The sequence below is a fragment of the Phalacrocorax carbo genome, chromosome 3 (genome assembly GCF_963921805.1).
Source record: "Phalacrocorax carbo chromosome 3, bPhaCar2.1, whole genome shotgun sequence".
Classification (NCBI taxonomy): Eukaryota; Metazoa; Chordata; class Aves; order Suliformes; family Phalacrocoracidae; genus Phalacrocorax; species Phalacrocorax carbo.
Genome location: NC_087515.1, coordinates 31,537,603 through 31,557,304, shown reverse-complemented (window position 1 = coordinate 31,557,304; position 19,702 = coordinate 31,537,603). Strand labels below are relative to the sequence as shown.

General features: G+C 45.9%; 1 protein-coding gene across 1 annotated transcript in view; it reads right to left on the bottom strand.

The window, feature by feature from the left end:
• Positions 1–260: 260 nt before the first annotated feature.
• The window catches only part of GALNT14 (polypeptide N-acetylgalactosaminyltransferase 14), a 105,143-nt gene continuing 85,701 nt past the window's right edge, over positions 261–19,702 (bottom strand). Inside the window, exons 11-15 of the mRNA XM_064446410.1 lie at positions 17,406–17,498; positions 15,769–15,852; positions 14,446–14,590; positions 5,827–5,946; positions 261–5,257 (exon numbers count right to left, since the gene is read on the bottom strand). Coding sequence (XP_064302480.1) covers positions 5,099–5,257; positions 5,827–5,946; positions 14,446–14,590; positions 15,769–15,852; positions 17,406–17,498 — 601 coding nt within the window. The 3' untranslated portion in view covers positions 261–5,098. The remainder of the gene's footprint in view (positions 5,258–5,826; positions 5,947–14,445; positions 14,591–15,768; positions 15,853–17,405; positions 17,499–19,702) is intronic.

The window sequence follows — 19,702 nt, the reverse complement described above, 5'->3', positions numbered from 1 at the left end:
GCCATGAGCAGTTGAAAGATAATTGCTAGACAAGCACTTATGCAAAACCCAATCTTGAAACTCAGACACGTTTTCTTTCGTACATCACACACAACCAGCTGGGATTTCCTTAGTGCCCAAGTAATAATAGAGAAAACAAATCAGCCCCCTACATCACAAAAGCAGCATTCTTACCTACAAATTTATGTGTTTCTTTTCGTCAGCTCTAAGTTAAAATGCAGCTCAACTCAAAACTTAATTAGACTCAGTGGGAGAGGTAGTAGCTTGTAACAGGTTTTTATTCTTACAGGGTTCTGAAGGCACTTCAGTGAGTAACAGAAGAGTGGACATATGGTAAACATCCATAAACCTGGAATAATTTCAGTCCTTAAGTCTCATTGTAAGCTGGACACCCGTACCAGACTTCCTTGAACTCTTCAGCCATCTAAAACAGCCACATAATACTAAAACTGGTGGACTGATCATTTGAAATTAATTTAGCCAGAATATTAATGAACCACAGTTTCTTCTGCTGCTTTATGTTGACCATCAGCAGTTTGTAATCTGCTTGATTTTGCTTCCTTTACCAGTTCTACAAACAATTCTGGCCCATAGCTTTTCACTAAAGCTTACAAGACCTGAAATTTGAGCAGCCCAGATTCTATTGCACAGTTGTGAGCAGAGTCCGAGCCATGAAGAATACCAGCCAGCTCCACTGAAGACCCGGGTTTGCTTAGGGCAGTGTGGCAGCGTGACCCAGCCTGGCAGCTAAGCCCCCCAGTCACTCTTCCCCAAAAGGGGTGGGGAAAAGAATCAGAAGGGCAAAAGTGAGAAAAACTTGTGGGTCAAGATAAAGCCAGTTTAACAAGTGAAGGGAAAAAAACCACCAAACAAACAAAACAAGTAATGCAAAGGCAGTCACTCATCACCTGCAGACTGATGCCCAGCCAGTCTCCGAGCAACACCTACTGTTGAAAAACTCTCTCCCTAGTTTTATTGCTGAGCATGACATAATACAGTATGGAATACCTCTTTGGTCAGCTTGGGTCAGCTGTCCTGGCTGCGTCCCTCTTGCCCAACCCTAGCCTACTTGCTGGGGCAGCAGAGTGAAAGACAGAGAAAGCCTTGACACTGTGCAAGCACAAAATAAATAAAACACTGCTGTCTGCTACCAACACTGTTTTGGTCACCAGTCTAAAACACAGCACCATAAAGGCTGCTATGAGGAAAATTAACTCCATCTGAACCGACCCTGCACAGGCAGATAATACTGGGCTAACTCCAGACACAGCCAGTCCATTGACAGTCCAGTACTGCTGGTATTCCATGCAACAAAAAATAATATTTGGCTTTCTCTTTGTTCAAAATGTTCAGCCTTCACTAAAAGTTTCGGAAACTGAGGCAGGGAAATTAAGTAAGCTGTCCTAAATCACTCCTAGAAGAAGTAGAAGGGATTAGCATTCAGGGCTAGTGCTTGTCGTGAACCACAGTCCTCCAGTCTTTATCCACCAGCCCCATTTTCCTGTTGCCTCACTGGATAATCAAAGTTATTTGAATTCAACTTCCACCTCTTTACCACTAAATTACTACATCAGTATGTTGTTAGCTAAGGTTCCAAGCATTGATGCTCTGTGTTGTTTGCATGGCACTGCACTGGTACAGAGAGAGGATAAGCATAAAGTATCTGGAAATCACATAAGCAGCAAGTTAGGGACTGTAAGACTTCCCCAGCCCAACTAAAACCAGGCAGATTTGTTCTCACAGGAACATGGATCTCCTTCAGGAGGGACGGGGAAGGTTAAGGTGCTTTTTTGGGTTTTTGCATCATCTTGGTTGGATCTTTAAAAGGCAGTAGTAGTTCTAGCCCTGAGTTTTCTGCTCTGAATCTAATTTTCCCAAGGCACAAGAAGTGACTTACCTGGAGATGATAAAGGCTGCCACAAACCTCAACAGCCAGATGAGAACCATATTTCCTACTTTATCTTCTTTCTAATTAGTGCAAAATGTTACCAGAAAGCATTACCACCAAATGACATCAGTGCTTAAGAGGCATAGGCACAGGAGCCCATCTAGACACACCTATCAATGTCATGTGTATCTGTTTACAGCATGATAATAAATGTCTAGCCAAATAACAAACACGAAGCAAAAAAGGGCCATCTGTCTCTGGTGTATTTTACCAATGAAATAAACCTAAGGGTGCGAGTTGGATTTCAGCAGTAGTTAACCTTTCCCCTGACATGACGCAAAGTGTCTTTGCAAGGATGCTAAGCATAAGATATGCTAAATGGCATATTGGGGCTAACTCTGGAGACTGCCAGTCCATTGCCTTCTTATATAAAGCTTCCCAAGAGTCAGGCTGATACCCTCAGACTTCTCTGAAAACACTGCTGATCCATAGAGCCATCGGATAATTTCTTGGACCATGAAACAAGCCACAGTCTAAGGGTTACAGCCGATGGATACATGAGACACAATCACTAGTTTGCTGAGTGGCTTCTGTTCCCCAGGTCTGTTAGGTATTTGGTGGCATCTGGGCCCACAAGAGACTAGGCTGAATGATGCTACCTGCTTGTAGGGGACACCATGCCTGATGTCACCTTCCCCACTACCTGCCTTCCACTGCCCCCACCTTAGCATGTGTTTTGGAATAGGAGGGGATTGGTATAGCTTTTCAGTTTCACAAAGTGCAAGAGAGCTGAAAGTTGGTCAAACAACTCCCTAGAATACATCCCTGTGGGTCCCATGGGTCTGCATGCTCAAGCACACACATGTGTAGTGAGGTAGCTGTTTCTGCTAAGAACATTACCTGTTCAGAGAGCTTTGGCTGTCAGCAGAACAGATATTTTTGGCTTAGGTGGAAAATAATAAAGCTAGATAGGTCTGAGGTCCTGGTCAGAGTGTACCTGATGGGTGCTGGGCTTCAAAACTGATGCCAAGTTGTTCAGCTATTTGAATTTTCAGAATTAAAGTGCTGGCAGCTGGGCGGTCTGGGCTGCAGGCACAGTACAGGTGCATACAGGTTAAGCTGCAAGCTCTTGGGAGCTGCTTTCCCATGTGAACACTAGACAGGGAATGATTACCACTTGCCTGTCATCATCTGTGTGAAAAGTAGGTCTGATATTTCCTCGTTCAATTAAATAGAAGGACCCCAAGGTCACTACCCTTCTTTCTGAAGTGGGTCCATTTCATGTTAAGTACTTCCCTTTGTTTCCTACGCAAAGTGGTGACATGAAACAATGCCATCTCCCACGGACGAAATGACAGCTTGCTCCAGCCCTTTCATAACAGAAGCCCTTGAGGTTTGCAGCAAGGGAGCTTGATTAGGTTAGTAATCACTGCAGCACATGGAAAGCATTTATGCCCTGCAACCTTTTGTATATAAAGAATTATACTGGTTCTGCCTCTAAAGCTGGGGAGATTTACACATACAGCTTTCTCCCAGCACTGAGGGAGGAGAAACTGAGGCAGTAAAATCCTGAAAGCCAGCAATTTATTCAAGAAGGTATGCTGAGAGCACTTGAGGTCTCAAAGCTTATGGTATTTTACGCATAGTTTGCAGCACAGGGAACAAGGAATAGGATTTTCTGTAAACCCTAGCATTTTTAGAGACACAAACTAGTTTTTCAAGTCACATTGATGGTCTTGCAAAAGTTTTATTCAAGAGTTGTTACTATATAAAAGCTGTATGTGCAGCCCTTGGTGATTCACTGCCTGTTACCTGCTGCTGTGGTGAGAGCTGCTCTAAAGGATCAGCTAGAAAAGGACTTTCCAGTTCCCTCCTATTCTTAAGACTTCTTCTGAGATCTTCTGTCCTATTCTCCTTTGGCAGTCACCTCACTCCCACGTAGCTATTGCACCTGACATGACCTCTGGTTAAGGACTTATTTCCAAAACCCGAAGAAATCATTTGTGCCAAGTCTGCCTACACTTTCTGTAAGAGGTACTTTGTGACCTGCAGTTCCCTGCTCGCGGGTGTGACTGGGGGAATCTCAAATCTTTTCTTCAGTACTTCATGTCTTGGGCTACAAGGTACCTGGGAAGCAAAACCAGGTAATATCCCTTTTCCTTTCTCAGAGCAATCTCTAGTTTTAATAACCTGCCCTGTTCCTTTGGCAGCAGCACTTCCTGGGAGTTCCCTCTTCTGTAGCCGGGAAACTGGGAAACACAAATATGACACAATTACCTTCAATTACCAAAAATATTACTTTTATGGAAGAAAAGTGAAAATTTTGTCTTATTCCAGATCTGAAGCAGTGAGACACATAGTGAGATTATAGGGGAGTTTTCAGTGACTGAGGCTCACCCATGGCCTTCACAGAAGAGATATAATCACGTTACTGCCTCTCCTTCCAGCTTCACAGTGGTTTGTATCCTTTAATCTCACACACTGAATCCTCTGTTTGCTTGGGCTTTGGAGATTCAACAACCCCCATGTGCAGTTAGCACAGAGCCGGACTCTCCTGTTAATTGCTGGTTTGATCCTGGCCACAGCCATAAATGACTGCCCTGCCTCCGTATGCACAATGTGTACATGGATCAGATACAAAATTGAACGTGCAACACAGCTCCACCCACGCTGTCTGCCGAAGTCAAATGCATCCACGTGATGAAAGGTGCAACGATAATTTAGTGTTTTCCACTTGATCCCAGGTGATGTTTCTTAGCATCCCTTGGCACATCCCTCCTTGCACACCTGCCTCACTCCCCAAAAGCTACTGAGATGCTTGTTTGGCTGAGTCCAATTCACCTTTTGGTCTCCAAGGCTCTTCTACCTGTGTTTCCAGTGAGACTAAAAAATACTGTGCACACCAAACTTCTGTAGGGCCCATCGCAGGAGCCCCAGTATCCCTCTAAAACATTTCAAGCTTGTTTTTTTTTTGCCATCCCTTCTCTTTGAATGTGTAACTGCAAACAAGCCAATAATGGCTATATGCCTTGCAGACAACATCCGTTGTTCAACGTGGAGCGCCATGTCCTTATTTTTATTTGAACGATTCTTCTCCTGTCCCATAATACACAAGGACCCCCAACGGTTTTGCATTTGAGCTCCTTCTGGTGCATCTTGGCTGTGTGTAGCAATGCCTCAGCGCCCATCCCCGCTAAGTCCTCAAGCAGGTCAAGACATGGCCATGTCCCAGCGTTGACTCATGGCTGTGCTCTCACAAGGGTTGATGACAAGCTCTTTGGTGCTCTCATTCGTGTCCCCAGTCATCTCAGTGTCCAAACAGAAGCGGGAAGCTATGTGTTCAATATGTGACCCAACTTTACCCCATCGCTGAGGAGAGATACACAAGAGAGGAGAAACAGGGGTGAACAAGATTCCTCCTTGTTATGCTTTTACTATACTGTTCCAGCATCAAGAGGACAGTCATCACTAAGACTTTGCGACCTGATGCTAGGAAGTACAGGGTCCCTCAGCCAACACTCAGCAGAGAACATGCTGAGTATTTCTCCTATCAGAAGCACTCTCATTTAAGCTCAGCCTCTGCTGATAATATACTACTAACAGCTTTTTCCCCAGGTCGTTGGTTCAAATGCCAGCTCAATGATTAACTGCAGAGAAGTGTTAGCATCTGCTGGCTGACTGGCAGCCCATGTGAACTAAATTGCCAGTTTTGGTTTGACTTCTGCAGATAAATATCCAGATCACTACCCGCACTAATAGACATCCTTATCAACACACTCATTTAAGAGGCAAAGGGCCAAACAGGCCAGACTCTGCGCTCCCAGATAGACTGTGCTTCCCAGAGGAAGTTGGAGCACACAAGCGATTTGATGCGCAGCAATATTATGTTGAAACAAAGGGAACTTCAAAGAAAATGAGGGATTAATCAAAAAGCTCACCTGCTTGTTGTCACCTTCTTTGCAAGGTGACAGCAGCACCTGGGAACCAGGGAAGAGGGTGTACACGGACAAGCACAGCTGCTGCTGGCGGACTTGGTGGTTGTATGTGTACGTCCATTCCTGCAAAGAGGAAGAAAAAGAAAGGAGGTGAGAGAGATCAGGGTTGATTCTTGGTGTTCTTCCACCTGGAAAGCAAACGCTTTGGCTTGGATCCTGCCCCCTTGGAAACCAAGCACAAACCTCATTGACTTCAAGAGGCACCAGGATAGGTCACTAGGAAGTTTCAACTCTCCCCAAAACTGCAGCTACCATTGGAGGACTGTACGTACCAAAGGCAATGTCTACAAAACCTGCTGGAGGATAATGGTTCATGAGGCAAAGGATTTCATAGCCAGAACTGAGCTGTGGTTGGGGAATAGCGAGACAGAAAAATGGCATAAAAAACAGAAATGTGCAACCACACAATGTAAAGGCCTCTTTTTTCCATGGAAAAGCAGCAGAAATTCTCTCCAGCTAGCAACAGGAAAGAGGAGGAATTTTTGCAATACCCAGGATTCTGTTCCCAAATATCACAAAAATCAGGGGTAAAGCTCCCCTTTATATCAAAGGAACAGGACCGAACTCCAAACGTTTGCTTTACTGGTTTGCTATGATCACTGCTATCCCTGCTCCCCATGGCTGTCCTGGAGGTTTTTTTTGCTCATGTTGCTTTACATGATCACCTGCTCTTTATCAGGTCCTCAGCCCAAGAAATAATCTTTGGGGGAGCAGAGACTCGTTGTCCCGTGTAAAGCTCTCTGGGATTATAATTTTTTCAACCCAGGGATGCTTTTCTTGGGAGAAAATGAGAAGAGGATGACAGTTTGACCAAGATTTCCAAATGTAATGGTCAAAGCATCGTGTATGTACAGATACACTGCTTAGTCCCGTAGTATTTCACAAAAGTTTATTCCAATGCCTATTTGAGTTGAACATTCTCTGTCATTCACCTCTGCTCATATTACCCAAGAGCACCTGAGGATCTAAGGCTGTCCAGGCAGGGACATTTCCCTGCTATTTGTGTGTGTACACAAGCAGACAAGAGCTGCTTTGGCTTATGGGAAACCACAAACCACGCTTTTATGTAACCCCAGAGAGTGACTTCTGCAACAAGTTTTTTGCTTATAACTTTGTGAGAGTATTAACTTTAAAATTAGGACTTGAAGGAGTTTCTGAGAGCCCCTAGCCAGGGTGCAAAACAGGATCATTTCCTGCTGTATAAACAGCCCTGAGACAGTAGTCAGGCAAGCAGCAGTAGGAGCAGACAGAAAGCTCCCACAAAGCATCCGAGAAGTTGAGCCATGGCAGGGCTGGAGGAGAAGCAGTAGGCTGGCTTCACTAGCAGAGGGCAATAACCATGCTGGAGAGTGCAAGGCCGGGTGCCAGAGCATTTCTGCAATAGGCCCCAAGAGCCAAGGCAAATGCTTTGACAGGGTACAGGCTATGAGAAAAAGTTGCTGTGAAAGAAAAGGTGCAGAGAGAAAGCAAAAGAGTTGTGAGCTCAGATACTGAGGAGTCAGAGCTCTGGGAAGAGTGAAGTGAGCAGGGGTGCTGGCAATGGAGGGGAAGGCTGCATTCAAATGTGGGCCAGTTTAGGCTGGGTCTGGAAAAATGAAGGGTAAAAGGTGCTCCTGGGAGACTGCAACCCTTTCTGTGTGCCAGAGGGGGAAGTGAAGAATGACTGTCCTGATCTCAGAGCTGGGACACCTGCAGCTCCCCCTGACTTTGAATGGTGGAGGTTTTAGGTTGCATTAGCATGAGTTATTAGAGCAGGGAAACTCTGCCACCCCTTTGGTATTTGTCACCTTCAGCAGCTTTAACGCCTTTCCCTGACTTCAAAACAGACAGCTACAGGCATTTAATTCCTGGGAATATAAATCCCACTTCATTCAGGTTCTTAGCCACCTGGAAGGGAAAACACGCTTTTGCACAGCAGACCCAGATCCACAAGGACTTCACACTGTGATCCTCACACCCCACATTTCTTAGCCTACTACTTCCTACCAGCTAATGGAAATCAAACCTGGCTTTCTGAACAGCCTGCCCACAGGCTTCTCAGCGAGAGCCGCCCAGGATTTCAGCACATAACAAGCATTAATTTTCAAAGCCGTATTCTGCACTCAAAGGGCCTTCTGGCAACTCTTTCTTCTTTGTCAGATGGAGCAGAGTTTACCTGATCCTACAGTGAACGTGTTCCAGACATCCCAACCATGCACACTGTCAGCTGCTGTGTAAACTACCAGCCTGGGAAATCAGGTGCAAAATTAGTCCTGCATCTGTGAAGAATCAAGCCCTACAGGGCAAGCTTCAACACCTGTTCTTGGCGTCTGTGCTGCTACAAGCTGCTTTGAAAACCTGCTTTACATTTTTAACCGATTGGTTGTCATTTTAGCTCAGGACAAGGCCTGAGCTACACCCGTGAGGCTCCTCAGGAGCAGCAAGCTAATCCTGCAACTCTTGAATATATTGGATCCCCCAACTAACTCAGGGAGTGGGACTTTGTGACCTCTTAACCTCCTTGCTTCACTGAGGCATTTCACAGAGGACTGCTGCTCCCAGAGGTTCTCCATGGTTCTTTTTTTCCCAAGCCAGGCTCTGTTCAAGCCTTTCCAATATTCACATCCTTGTAAGGCAGGACCACCCTCCTACTCAGCAAAGTGCCACAGGATAGACAAGGTAACCATCTCTCCTAAGTTGTCCTTCATCAAAAGAAGTGAGGCCTACAGAGCTAGATATATGCATCAGTTCGATAGCTGACATTGGATCCTCCCCTCTTGCCCCCAGGCTGTCCTGCTACTCTCTTTATCTAAACTGACAGATTTTCACACAGCTCTTCTATTTTGGCAGAATGGCTTTTTATGGAAGCCAGTCCTGTTGAAAATGTTTTATCCAGTTCTACTCATGTCTTGTCTCTTTTCAGCCCTAGATGAAAGCCAGAGAAAATGATGCAGAAAATGAAGAAATTCTGGGGGAAAAAAAAAGTCACTTGAACACCACAGTATCCACTAAAAGCTTTGTGTTAAAGTACCGGCAAACGGCCATGCAAATTTTTATCTTAACTCATCTCTTCCTTTATTTGTATCAGTTGGGATGAAAATTCCTGCCTTTTTTTCCCATGAGAAACTATTTTATCTTCTAAACCCTGGCACACTGAGCGTTTACGTGGCTGGCACAGCAGTAACAAGAGCACAGCTTCGCACCCTGGTAGTTGTGAATGGGGCATCAATTAGGGTACTCCTAGGAAGGGAGACCTTCGGGGAGCTAACACAGCTTGAGGGCTGCAGACTGGTCTGAAGCAATGCCAACAGGGTTAAGAGCTGACCCCTGGCACCAAAGAAAAACAGACACGTGGAGTGAAACTGAGATCAAGATTTCCTGCCTTTTCAAAGACAAAGCAGTTCCTGATGAAGTGGTGGTGGAGGAAGGAGGAAGAGGGTGGACTGGGAGAGCAGAGCTACCAGCCGCACACCACGACCAGAAATCCTCCTCCTCCAAAGCCTCAGATAACACTTGCCCCATCTGAGGCTTGTGACTATTTTTCAAGGCTTTAGTATCATTTGAGCAGACACCTGTCACTGCTACTCAGCATCATTGTGAACTGAGGAAATTATTTTAAAATGCGACCTTTGGCTTGTCATAGCCTGGCTGGCAGAAGGAGAAAGAAGCCCCTCAGCCTAGCAAGAAGCAGCCCCGTGGGAGCCCAGAGTTATGTGACAGAGCTGTACATGCTCTGCTGCCAAGCAAGAGGTCAGCTGTACTCTAAAGCTGGGGTAGCAGCTATAGAAAAAATGTTTCTGAAGAAGCTGGGAACAACCTCAGCCCTCTATTATCTTTCTAAAGTCACAGTGAAGGATTTCCCAAGGCACGTGGTTGCACAGGTCACCTAACGATATCAAAGTGCTTCACTCATCCTGGGATGCAACTAGCACATCTCAGGAGAGGGAAAGCGAAGTACAAAAGGTGGCTATGGCAGCATGGGTGCAGAGGTCACACTGCTGCCAACCAGCCCCTCTGCTCTGCTGGCTCAGTCCAGCTCCCACAGCTCCAGCCAGCCTACAGCTAGGGCAGGACATGCCCATGGAGGAGAAGAACAAAGACTTTTGAGGGGAGGGAGGTTAGAAAAGAATTTTTATGGTTGAGGTGTGTCAGGAGGGACACTGTCATGTTAGTCTGGATAGAGGCTAAATGTTCTCCACAGAGGTCCTCAAGCCAAGGGGGGTAAGCTTCAATGCCACATCAGGCAGCTTATCACATTGCATTTCACCAAATCACAGAACAGTAGGGGTTAGACGGGACCTCTGGAGATCATCTCGTCCAACCCCACTGCTTGAGCAGGGACACCTAGAGCAGGGGACACAGGAATATGTCCAGGCGGGTTTTGAATGTCTCCAGGGAAGAAGACTCCACAAGGTCCCTGGGCAGCCTGTTCCACTGCTCTGTCACACGCACAGTAAAGAATTTTTTTCTCCTGTTTAGCTGGAACTTCCTGTGTTTCAATTTGTGCCCGTTGCCCCTTGTCCTGTCGTTGGGCACTACTGAAAAGAGTCCAGTCCCATTGTCCTGACACCCACACATTAGGTATTTGTAAGTATTGATGAGATCCCCCCTCAGACTTCTCTTCCCCAGGCTGAACAAACCCAGGTCTCCAGCCTTTCCTCATAAGAGAGAAGCTCCAGTCCCCTGATCAGCTTCGTAGCTCTCGGCTGGACTTGCTCAAGCAGTTCCATGTCCTTCTTAAACTGGGGGGCCCAAAACTGGACACAGTACTCCAAACGTGGTCTCACTAGGGCAGAGTAGAGGGAGAGGATAACATCCCTCGACCTGCTGGCCACACTCCTTTTAATGCACCCCAGGATGCCATTGGCCTTCTTGGCCACAAGGGCACTTTGCTGGCTCAGGGTCAGCCTGATGTCCACCAGCACTCTCAGGTTCTTTTCAACAGAGATACTTTCCAGCAGGTCAACCCCCAACCTGTATTGGTGCACGGGGTTGTTCCTCCCCAGGTGCAGGACCTTACACTTGCTCTTGTTGAATTTCATCAGGTTCCCCTTGGCCCAGCTCTCCAGCCTGTCCAGGTCTTGTTGGATGGCAGCACAGCCTTCTGGTGTATCAGCCACTTCTCCCAGCTTGGTATCATCAGGGAACTTGCGGAGGTTACACTCAATCCCATTGTCCAGGTCATTGATGAATATATTAAATAGGACTAGACCGAGCACAGACCCCTGGGGAACACTGCTAGTTACAGGCCTCCAACCAGACTCCACCCCATTGATCACGACCCTCTCAGTTCTGTTGCTGAGCCAGTTCTCTGTCCCCCTCACTGTCCACTCATCCAACCCACACTTCCTCAGCTTGTCTATGAGGATGCTCTGGGAGACAGTGTCAAATACCTTACTGAAGTCAAGATAGACAATCTCCACTGCTCTTCCTTTGTCGACCCAGCCAGTCACCATTACAGAAGGCTAAATTTCCTTCACAATGAGTGTCACGGACATGCCACCCAAATGCAATGGCAGCCCAGTCAGCTCCAACGTCTGGATATTTTGGGGTGCAGGCCAGGGAAACGGATGCTGCAACCTTCCCACTCTTTCCTCACTTGTCTAGATGACTAACTTTACACTCATCTTGCTGCTACTGTTTCCATGTGCGTGAGTACCCAGGCTGAGGCGTCTTCTGCTTTTTCATCTGAAGTGTGTCATGTTTCATGGAACTGCTGATGATTAATGGTTTATTAAATAAGTCCCAGAGTCAGATGTCTATTCCAAAGATGTATGTACTAATATCAACTGACACTTGGTTTGAAAAGAAAACCAATCATTCACATCTTTATCAGGTAGACCAGGGCAAAATTATGGTCAATTATTTTCCCTCAGATGCATTTCTCTCGTGAAAAACTAAATCAATCAGTTCATTTAGTAAATGACACACAACAAGATATAGAACACCAAGGCTCCTATGGGCAGGAGTGCAGGCAAAGCCCACTGTGCCCTGAGGATGGGGAGCACTGCATAAAGATCTCTTCCAGTCACTAACTCAAAAGTAGGTCTCTCTGAGAGACACCCCAGGGGACAGAGCCTACCCTGACTGCTACCAGACCTTCTGGAGAGGGAAGGGCCAAGTGGATCCCAGGAATGAGAAGACAGGACTCTCCTACACAAAAATGAGGGGTCTTCTTGAGCCTCAGAGCCCCATTTAGTAATTCATGATTAACACCATACACAACCAGGGAAGGTTTGTGAGATCTGCTAGGGGTCTAAATCTAATTTCACCTCAGAGTATTCTTCTCAATTTACCCAAATTATGGATGTGGCCAGGGCTTACAACATCCTTCCCCTGCACTACAGATAGAAACAACTAAAATAAAGAGCAATTGATTGCCATCTGACAGCTCCTGTTCCTCTGTCCCCAAATCACGGTGATGTATGACAGCTCAGATCTTCTCACACCTGGTCCCAAGACTTCATGCATGTGATGTCAGTAAAGGGCTTGGGAAGCCTAGTAAGGAGACAGCTACGGAAGGGCAATCAAGCAACTAATTAAGCAACATCAAATTAATACTACTAACACGGATAACAAAGGATCTGGATGGCCAGGATATTGCCGTAGTACTTACTGAATGCCACGAAAGCAAAGCTTTGATTTAGCTAAGCCTATTTTTCAAATAATGAAGCTTAGGGTAAACAAGATGTGACTTCAGTATGTTAAAAGTGAAGATTATTGCTCTATTCTGATATACCGAATACAAAACTAAGTAGCATTCAGGACTGCTGCATAATCTATCCTACACAGCCTGGTGACTGCAACCCCCATGTCCTCCACAAGTTCAGGTAGTCTTGTAACAATTGTGTAATTAAAACACCAGTTTCTATTTACAATGAAAATGTAAATATCCTGCTTTTACCTGAAATAATCTCCATGTGTACAAATAACAGAGAACTATCCTAGAAAGACAGAAAAAGACAAAAGGGAAAGGTTTTTCTCTATTCCTGCCTGTGTATTGCGTGTAGCTACTCAACATTTTGTTTGTAGTGCATGTTTCTGTTCCCCTGCAGAGTTAGTCCTAGATGTGCCCCAGAAATGGAGTTGCCATCCAGTGGGAAGCATTGACCTATTGCAGACAGAATCAGAATGGGAAGATGAAAAGTTTGTGGCATGAAGAATTCAAAAAATTTACTCCACCAAAATGTCAAAACAAAATGTGTTTGATGGGAATGAAACAATCCAACTTGCTGGCATGACATTTCTCACTTTAAAATACCACATCAAACTGATATTTCAGAAAGACCAATGCCATTTCATTTTGAAACACTAGCTTGCAGCAGCATTTTCCATCCTGATTTTCTCAGATTTTTAAAAAAACATCCAATTCATTGAAAGTTGCAATTGTTACTAACACATTTTTTTTTCCTTCAGCAGAGTTGACCCTGCAAAACACAGCGATCTGCTCTCATCCGCTCACTTCTCTTGCTGTTTGTGTAAAAAGTTCATGTAGCAGTGCAAGAAAGAAAAAGAATTTTAGAAACTGGAAATCAGTTAAACTGCAAGAACTGTAACTATGTGGTACTTGCAATTATATTCATTATACCTTCTGAACTGACGAAAATTCAAGTAGTCATTGTTGATTTTACCAGACTGTGAAGCAGGTATTATTTTCCTGGCTAAAGGCGGGCATGCAACTGCATGCAAAAGAGATGTACATAATGACATGCTTCATTTGCACATACAAACTAGGGACATTTTCAGCAGCATCTCCAGGCTGGGCCTTTTATATGCATAGCTACCTAGTTTGAATGTGTAACCATGAGGGTTAAGGACATACGGTCAAGTGGAAGCAAGCGCACCATTGTCTATTAAATTATTTCATGGCACCCCAAAGAAGCGAGTGATTGTTATCCTCCCTGTTTTGTGGATGGGAACAGTGAGAGAACTTCCTGACATGCCCAAAATCACAAAGCGAGCCTAAAGCAAAGGCAGGTTTTGAAGCTGCATCTTCAGGGTCTTGCTCCAGCCACTCCACTGCAAGGCACATGTGTACCTGCTCTTGGCTCTAGCATTTCATGGAATATGCTATTGAGAACACTGATTCATGTGTCTTTTTCTCATTTCAGTGAGACTGAAAAGAACAAGATCATCCTCATTAAATTCTCAGTAGTTTAATGAGCAATCTAATATTGAAAGAATGCAGAGTATGAAGTTATAAATACCATTGTGATTCAGTGCATTTTGAAAGAAATAAGGCTGAAAGATGAGGGGAAATTATAGTTCTCTCTGTCTTTCTCTGATCTCTGCAGATGAACGGCGCGTGGCGTTCCTGAGCAGCAGTAAGCGCTCAGTGCAGGCTAGCACAGAGATAAGCAGTCCACCCTGTACTGTGGCTCCTGCACCAGTCCCTGTTGCTGCCCAGGGCCTCCACTGAGGTAAGGAGGATTTACCAGGGTTTAACTACATCCTGCCTTAGGGAAAAGGCTGGCGGAATGGGTAATCCTCCAAGAGAGCTTTAGCCAATTTAGGAAATCACCTTGAACCTGCCCTGGAGCCTTCTCTCCAGCTGGCATCACAGGGATAGGCGACACATCTTACCTGTCCTGTTGCTGCTGTGCCTTTGCTGCTGATGCAAGGATTTAAGCTCAGGATGGGGAACTCTTGGGCTTCAGACTTGTGTGACTCCAGGCAGCTCTGTCTTTGCCTGATCATCCCAGTCTGATAGAGTGATTCCTCAGGAATCCTGTGGGAACAACATGAAAACAACATCCCTACTCCCCCAGGCAGACCGAGTACTTAAAGGGAGGCTCAGTGGGTTAAGGAGGGTGCGGTTGCACTATTTCACCTTCAGAAAATGAGAGTGGCAAGATCTATTACAATACTGAATCACTGAGAGCAGTACACGGGCAGGGATGCTGCAGAAGCAGCACTCAGAGATGGATGGATGGCCTTTCTAAGAGAAAAAATAAATAACACTGCACAAGGCAAACAGAGGAGCAAGGAACAGACTATGAGCAGGTTGAAGGTCAGCCTTCAGCTTACAGGAGCAGGGAACTTTATAACAAACCACTGCAGAGCCCTGGCATTCCCTGTGAATGCTGCTATGCAATACTACATGTGGCAAAAAAGCAAGAAAACAGCTATAAATCATTTTCACACTGTGATTCTGCACTCAGCCATTGCACCAGCAGGTCCCTGGAGGTATATCCAAAACATTTGCACACTTTTTGAGGATGGTTCCCCCTGACAGTGACCAGGGCAATGGATGCAATGGATTCTGGAGTAATTTTGGTGACTGAAAGGGATCTGAGCAAAAGCAACTGTGGAATTGCATAATAAGCTAAGCGTTAGGCTAGGAGTAAGGCAGAGCCACCTGAATATGGGTTATAAACTCCCAGAGTGGATGGTTTCACAACAGAGAAGTCTTGAGTATCACAGAACAGTGTGAAAGGACTGGAAATTAGGTCTTTTTTTTTTTTTTTTTTTTGTAAGCAAGAGTCATTAAGTGCTGAAACAACCACCAGCGGCTACGGTGGATTTTCCACCTTGGGACAGTTTTGTAATGAAAACTGGCTATTTTCCTATACCGCCTATCCCAGAGAGTGGGCAGGAGGATACCTGAGGAAGCCCCAAGAGCTAAGAGATGCTTTACCCCTCACCAGCCCTGCAAGCAAAGAGCCACAGAGACTTTAAGACTGCTTAGAGAAAGCAGGACCACAAATGAACCACATCACACTGTGAGCAAGCTGTGTTTAAAGCTGGCACAAAATTCACTATGCCCTTCTGTGAAGCTCAAAGGAGGGGCTGCCTGTGCCTCTGAGGCAGGGAGAGGTGTGGGGACTGGAGGGGCAGAGGAAGGGGGCAGGAGGGATGGGGCATCCTGCTGGCTGCTAGAGACAGGCAGAGATCGCACACCCATACCGAAGTTCGGGATAAACGTTTTCCAGGTACCACTTGAAGCCATGGCATTTCAACCTCTTCCGCAGCTCCACTCTGCTCTGGACACTGTGGGATGAAAATATCATAGAGATACAATGGAAATCATGAAAGTGAGACCCAACACACTGGAAAGGAAGGCTGAGAGAAACCCAAATGATATGCACAGACAGCAAAGACAAGAGTATCAGCAGCTCTGTTTTCTGCTATCTCCTGCATAAGCTTGGGTGGTCGTTTTGATCTCTGACTCTTTGGAGGTCTCACTTCATAAAATGGCATGATAACATATTGCCATTTTAACAAGGAGCCTAGAGTCTGGTGGATGAAAAGGTTCATGAAAAGCACAGTCATTTAAAAATTATAAGTAAAAAAATATGTTATCTGCTATATGCAATAAGTATTTATTTAATCACAGAACGGTAGGGGTTAGAAGGGACCTCTGGATATCATCTTGTCCAACCCCCCTGCTTGAGTAGGCACACCTAGAGCAGGGGGCACAGGAACACGTCCAGGAGGGTTTTGGATATTTCCAGAGAAGGAGACTCCACAACCCCTCTGGGCAGCCTGTTCCACTGCTCTGGCACCCTCACAGTAAAGAATTTTTTTCTCCTGTTTAGCTGGAACTTCCTCTGTTTCATTTTGTGCCCATTGCCACTTTTCCTGTTGTTGAGCGCAATATATTGGGTAATATATTAATGTACTAGGAAAATAATATATGCTATTATAAGTTACTCTTAGTTTACAGGACTACAGAAGGCCTTGACTTCCAAGAGCACCTAAACATGCCGTTAAGTCAGCAGAAGCTAATTACAGTGAAATACTTCTTTCTTTCATTAACTGAGGCAAAATTTCTGCTGAGGGATAGTGACATTTTCCAAACTCCAGCTCCTCTCTGGGCCAGCCTCTTCCAGCACCTTCCCTTCACATAGGCTATCTTCTCTACACCCTCATATATTTAGCAGGATGGAGCTGCTACTTCATTCGGTGTTGATGGATGGAAAGAAGATATGAATTCAGTGGAAACAGGTTAGTCACCAGGATTTCAATTTATTTATCCAGGAGACTGAAGAGTAGCCAGAAGGAATTTGGGTTTGGATTTGGAACCCTCCGTGGTCCAAAGGAGACTTTCTAAGGAAAGCAAGAGCGTGTGAAAATGAGAAATTAACAAAAATACTTGCAGTCCTTCTCATAGGGAGGCATTTCTGACTGTTCAAAGAACGAATGGCAAATCCTCTGCATACAAAGCACTTGCTCCTTTCCAATACAGCCTTAGTAGGCCCAAAATTTAGTGATTTTCCTGCCCCTCAGCTGCCAGCAAGACCTCTTGGACTCTCTCCCTCTAACTTTGCTCTAGGACCAGAAGCACATATGCCTAATGCCAAGAGCAGGACATAGGCAGAGGGGGTTTTCCCCCACCGTGATTCGGTTCACTCACTGGTATAAACTAGCTGTTTCTATGTTTCATTACTGTGCTCATAGCATCTGCCTACCATTAGCATTTAATTGAGCGTTACTACAGAAACAACGCAGGCAGGTTTCCACAGCAGGGTGATGTCACCGTGAACACCCACTGCAGCAGGCAGGGCACAGGTAGGGCACAGGCAGCAGAGAAAGACACTTACTTTCCATAAGGCCTCCCTTGGGCTGCAGGGCGAGCTGCATAGTAGTACTGCTTGAATTCGTCCATCCACACCTCTGCAGTGCGCTTGGTGTTTCTGAAGGAGGCAACAAAAGACAGGTGAAACCAAGGAAGCCTCCGAGGTGACATTTTCTAAAATGCATCAACTGATCCATCCCACTCTCTCCTCCCATCCTCAACTTGGTCTTTGGCTTCACCCAAACCACCCTCGAGCCAGCCCAGCTCTCACTACTATAGAAGCTACTCTTCCTCTCCATTTCTCCAGGGACCAAACAAAACAGGCCAAAGCTTGGGTGAAGGATTCACCATTTAAAACTCAGGTGGATGCTTTGCATCCACCAAAGTCAGAACTAAAGCTTCTCTTAAGCATCATCTCCTAGGCAGGTGTGCCTGGGGTTTTATTTAGTGGCTGGGATGGAGCTCTGAAAAGTGGTGCAAAATTTACCAAAGACTGAAAGCAAATATTTCCTTTGCATCAATCCTGTATGGACTCTTCTGCTTTGCACTCCTGGATTTCACTGAGGCAAATCTCAGCATCCAAAACTTAAAAGAAACCACCCCAGCCACAGTGCTGTAGCATAAATGTCAGTCTTCCACATCAGCCAGGTGCCTGGAGAAGGTTTATGAACCTCAGGAAACCTGCTGACTTCAGATGGCTCTAACTCTCCTTGCAAATGACTTTGTTGCCCCCATGCCTATCCACCCATCCCGGCCTGGATCAGGGGAGTCATCCAAGCTCCTGCTCGAAGGCAGGTGAGTGCCTCCAAGATATTGCTATCACTCCACTGGGTTGTGGGTGCCGTGGGGCAGGCTCTGATCCAGCCGAGTCCCACATGGCCAGAACAGGAGATAGTCTGAATGTGAACCCAGCACAACACTGGAGCCTGAGCTGTCACTCACACTGAAGAAGAGGCTGTGTGGAGAAAAATCAATATCTGACAGAAAGGTGGAGATATTTTTTGCTGACATCTCTGTTTAAACAGAGGTATGACATAGCATCAGGTTGCCAGAACCTGGTTCTCCTCTCGGTCTATATACTACATTAAGTTGTAGTATACTATAGGTATATAGATACTGATAGGTGATAGATACCTGATAGGTACCATAAGATTACCTGATAGATACCATAAGGTTAATAAAATCCAAGCTCCTAATGCCTACACATATGTTTCTCCAGACTGCTCTTCAGTCCCTTGCTGATTCACAGTGCTTCTTCCTCTGTCTCTAAGGCCACTGCAATAATCTAAGTGCTCTTCCTCAAGAGATGCTGAAGTCACAGTGTCTACATCTGTATCTAACCTTCCCCGAAGTCCAGGGTATTTTTGTCTTGGCTTCCTGATCTCTTTTGAGTTTATATGAAAATTGGGGATAAATGCTGAGGCTCATACCTAGGCGTTAATTCAGACCTCCCCAAAGTCCCTGTGTACCTGTGCCCGGGGTGCAGCCAGAGGAGCTGTACCCATTCAAGCTCCCCTTGCTCCTCCTGCAGGTGCAACGCAGACGCTGCCTTTTCATTCGGGTTTGCAGCAACTCCAGCAGTGAAGAAGTTGCCACATCCCAGCCTCTTCTGTAGGAGTCTTACTTCCCTAAAGTGAGAGCCATCCTCCTGACTCTCAAATTTGTGCCCTTCTCCTTGATGCCAGCAACACCCTGTGCCCCTCACTGCAATCTTTTAATAGCAAGGTGAAAAGGTTCCCTTCCTGCCCCACACACTGTGTGGCTAGAAATCACATATTAGGTATAACTGAGAGGCATAATTTGCACTCCCCCAGGTTGCTGTCTCATGCAAAGCATGGGGAAGCTGCAGAGAGCCCAGGTCAGTGGTAACCCCGCTGCAGGTGACTGGGTCTTCACAAATACTGATGTCAGCTTTTTATAACACTGGGAAACCCACACTAAAAGGAATGCCTGGTATAAGTGCCCCCGGTGTTTCTCTCTGTCATTTACTTAATGGACAACCTTCAGCCTCATGCTCTAAAAAAACGAAGAAACCCTTCCTGACTTCACTAGCTGCTCCCATCATCTTTCCAGTGTTGATTCCCACTTCTGGACTGCCTCCTTCCTTGCCTGCGGCTCCCAGGATCTTAGCCCATTTCTGCCAGCCGTTTCAGTACCTGTTTCAGTCTATGTTCCTGTGTGCGAGGACAGGTCCCCTTCAGCTGGGATGCCCTGGCAGTTCCTTCGGTGTCCCCACCAGTGAGGTGCAGTCCATTGTTGCCTCTGCTCAAGGGACAGCACCAGCCTGGAGGTGAAGCTACCCACTCCAGCACCCTGCTCGGC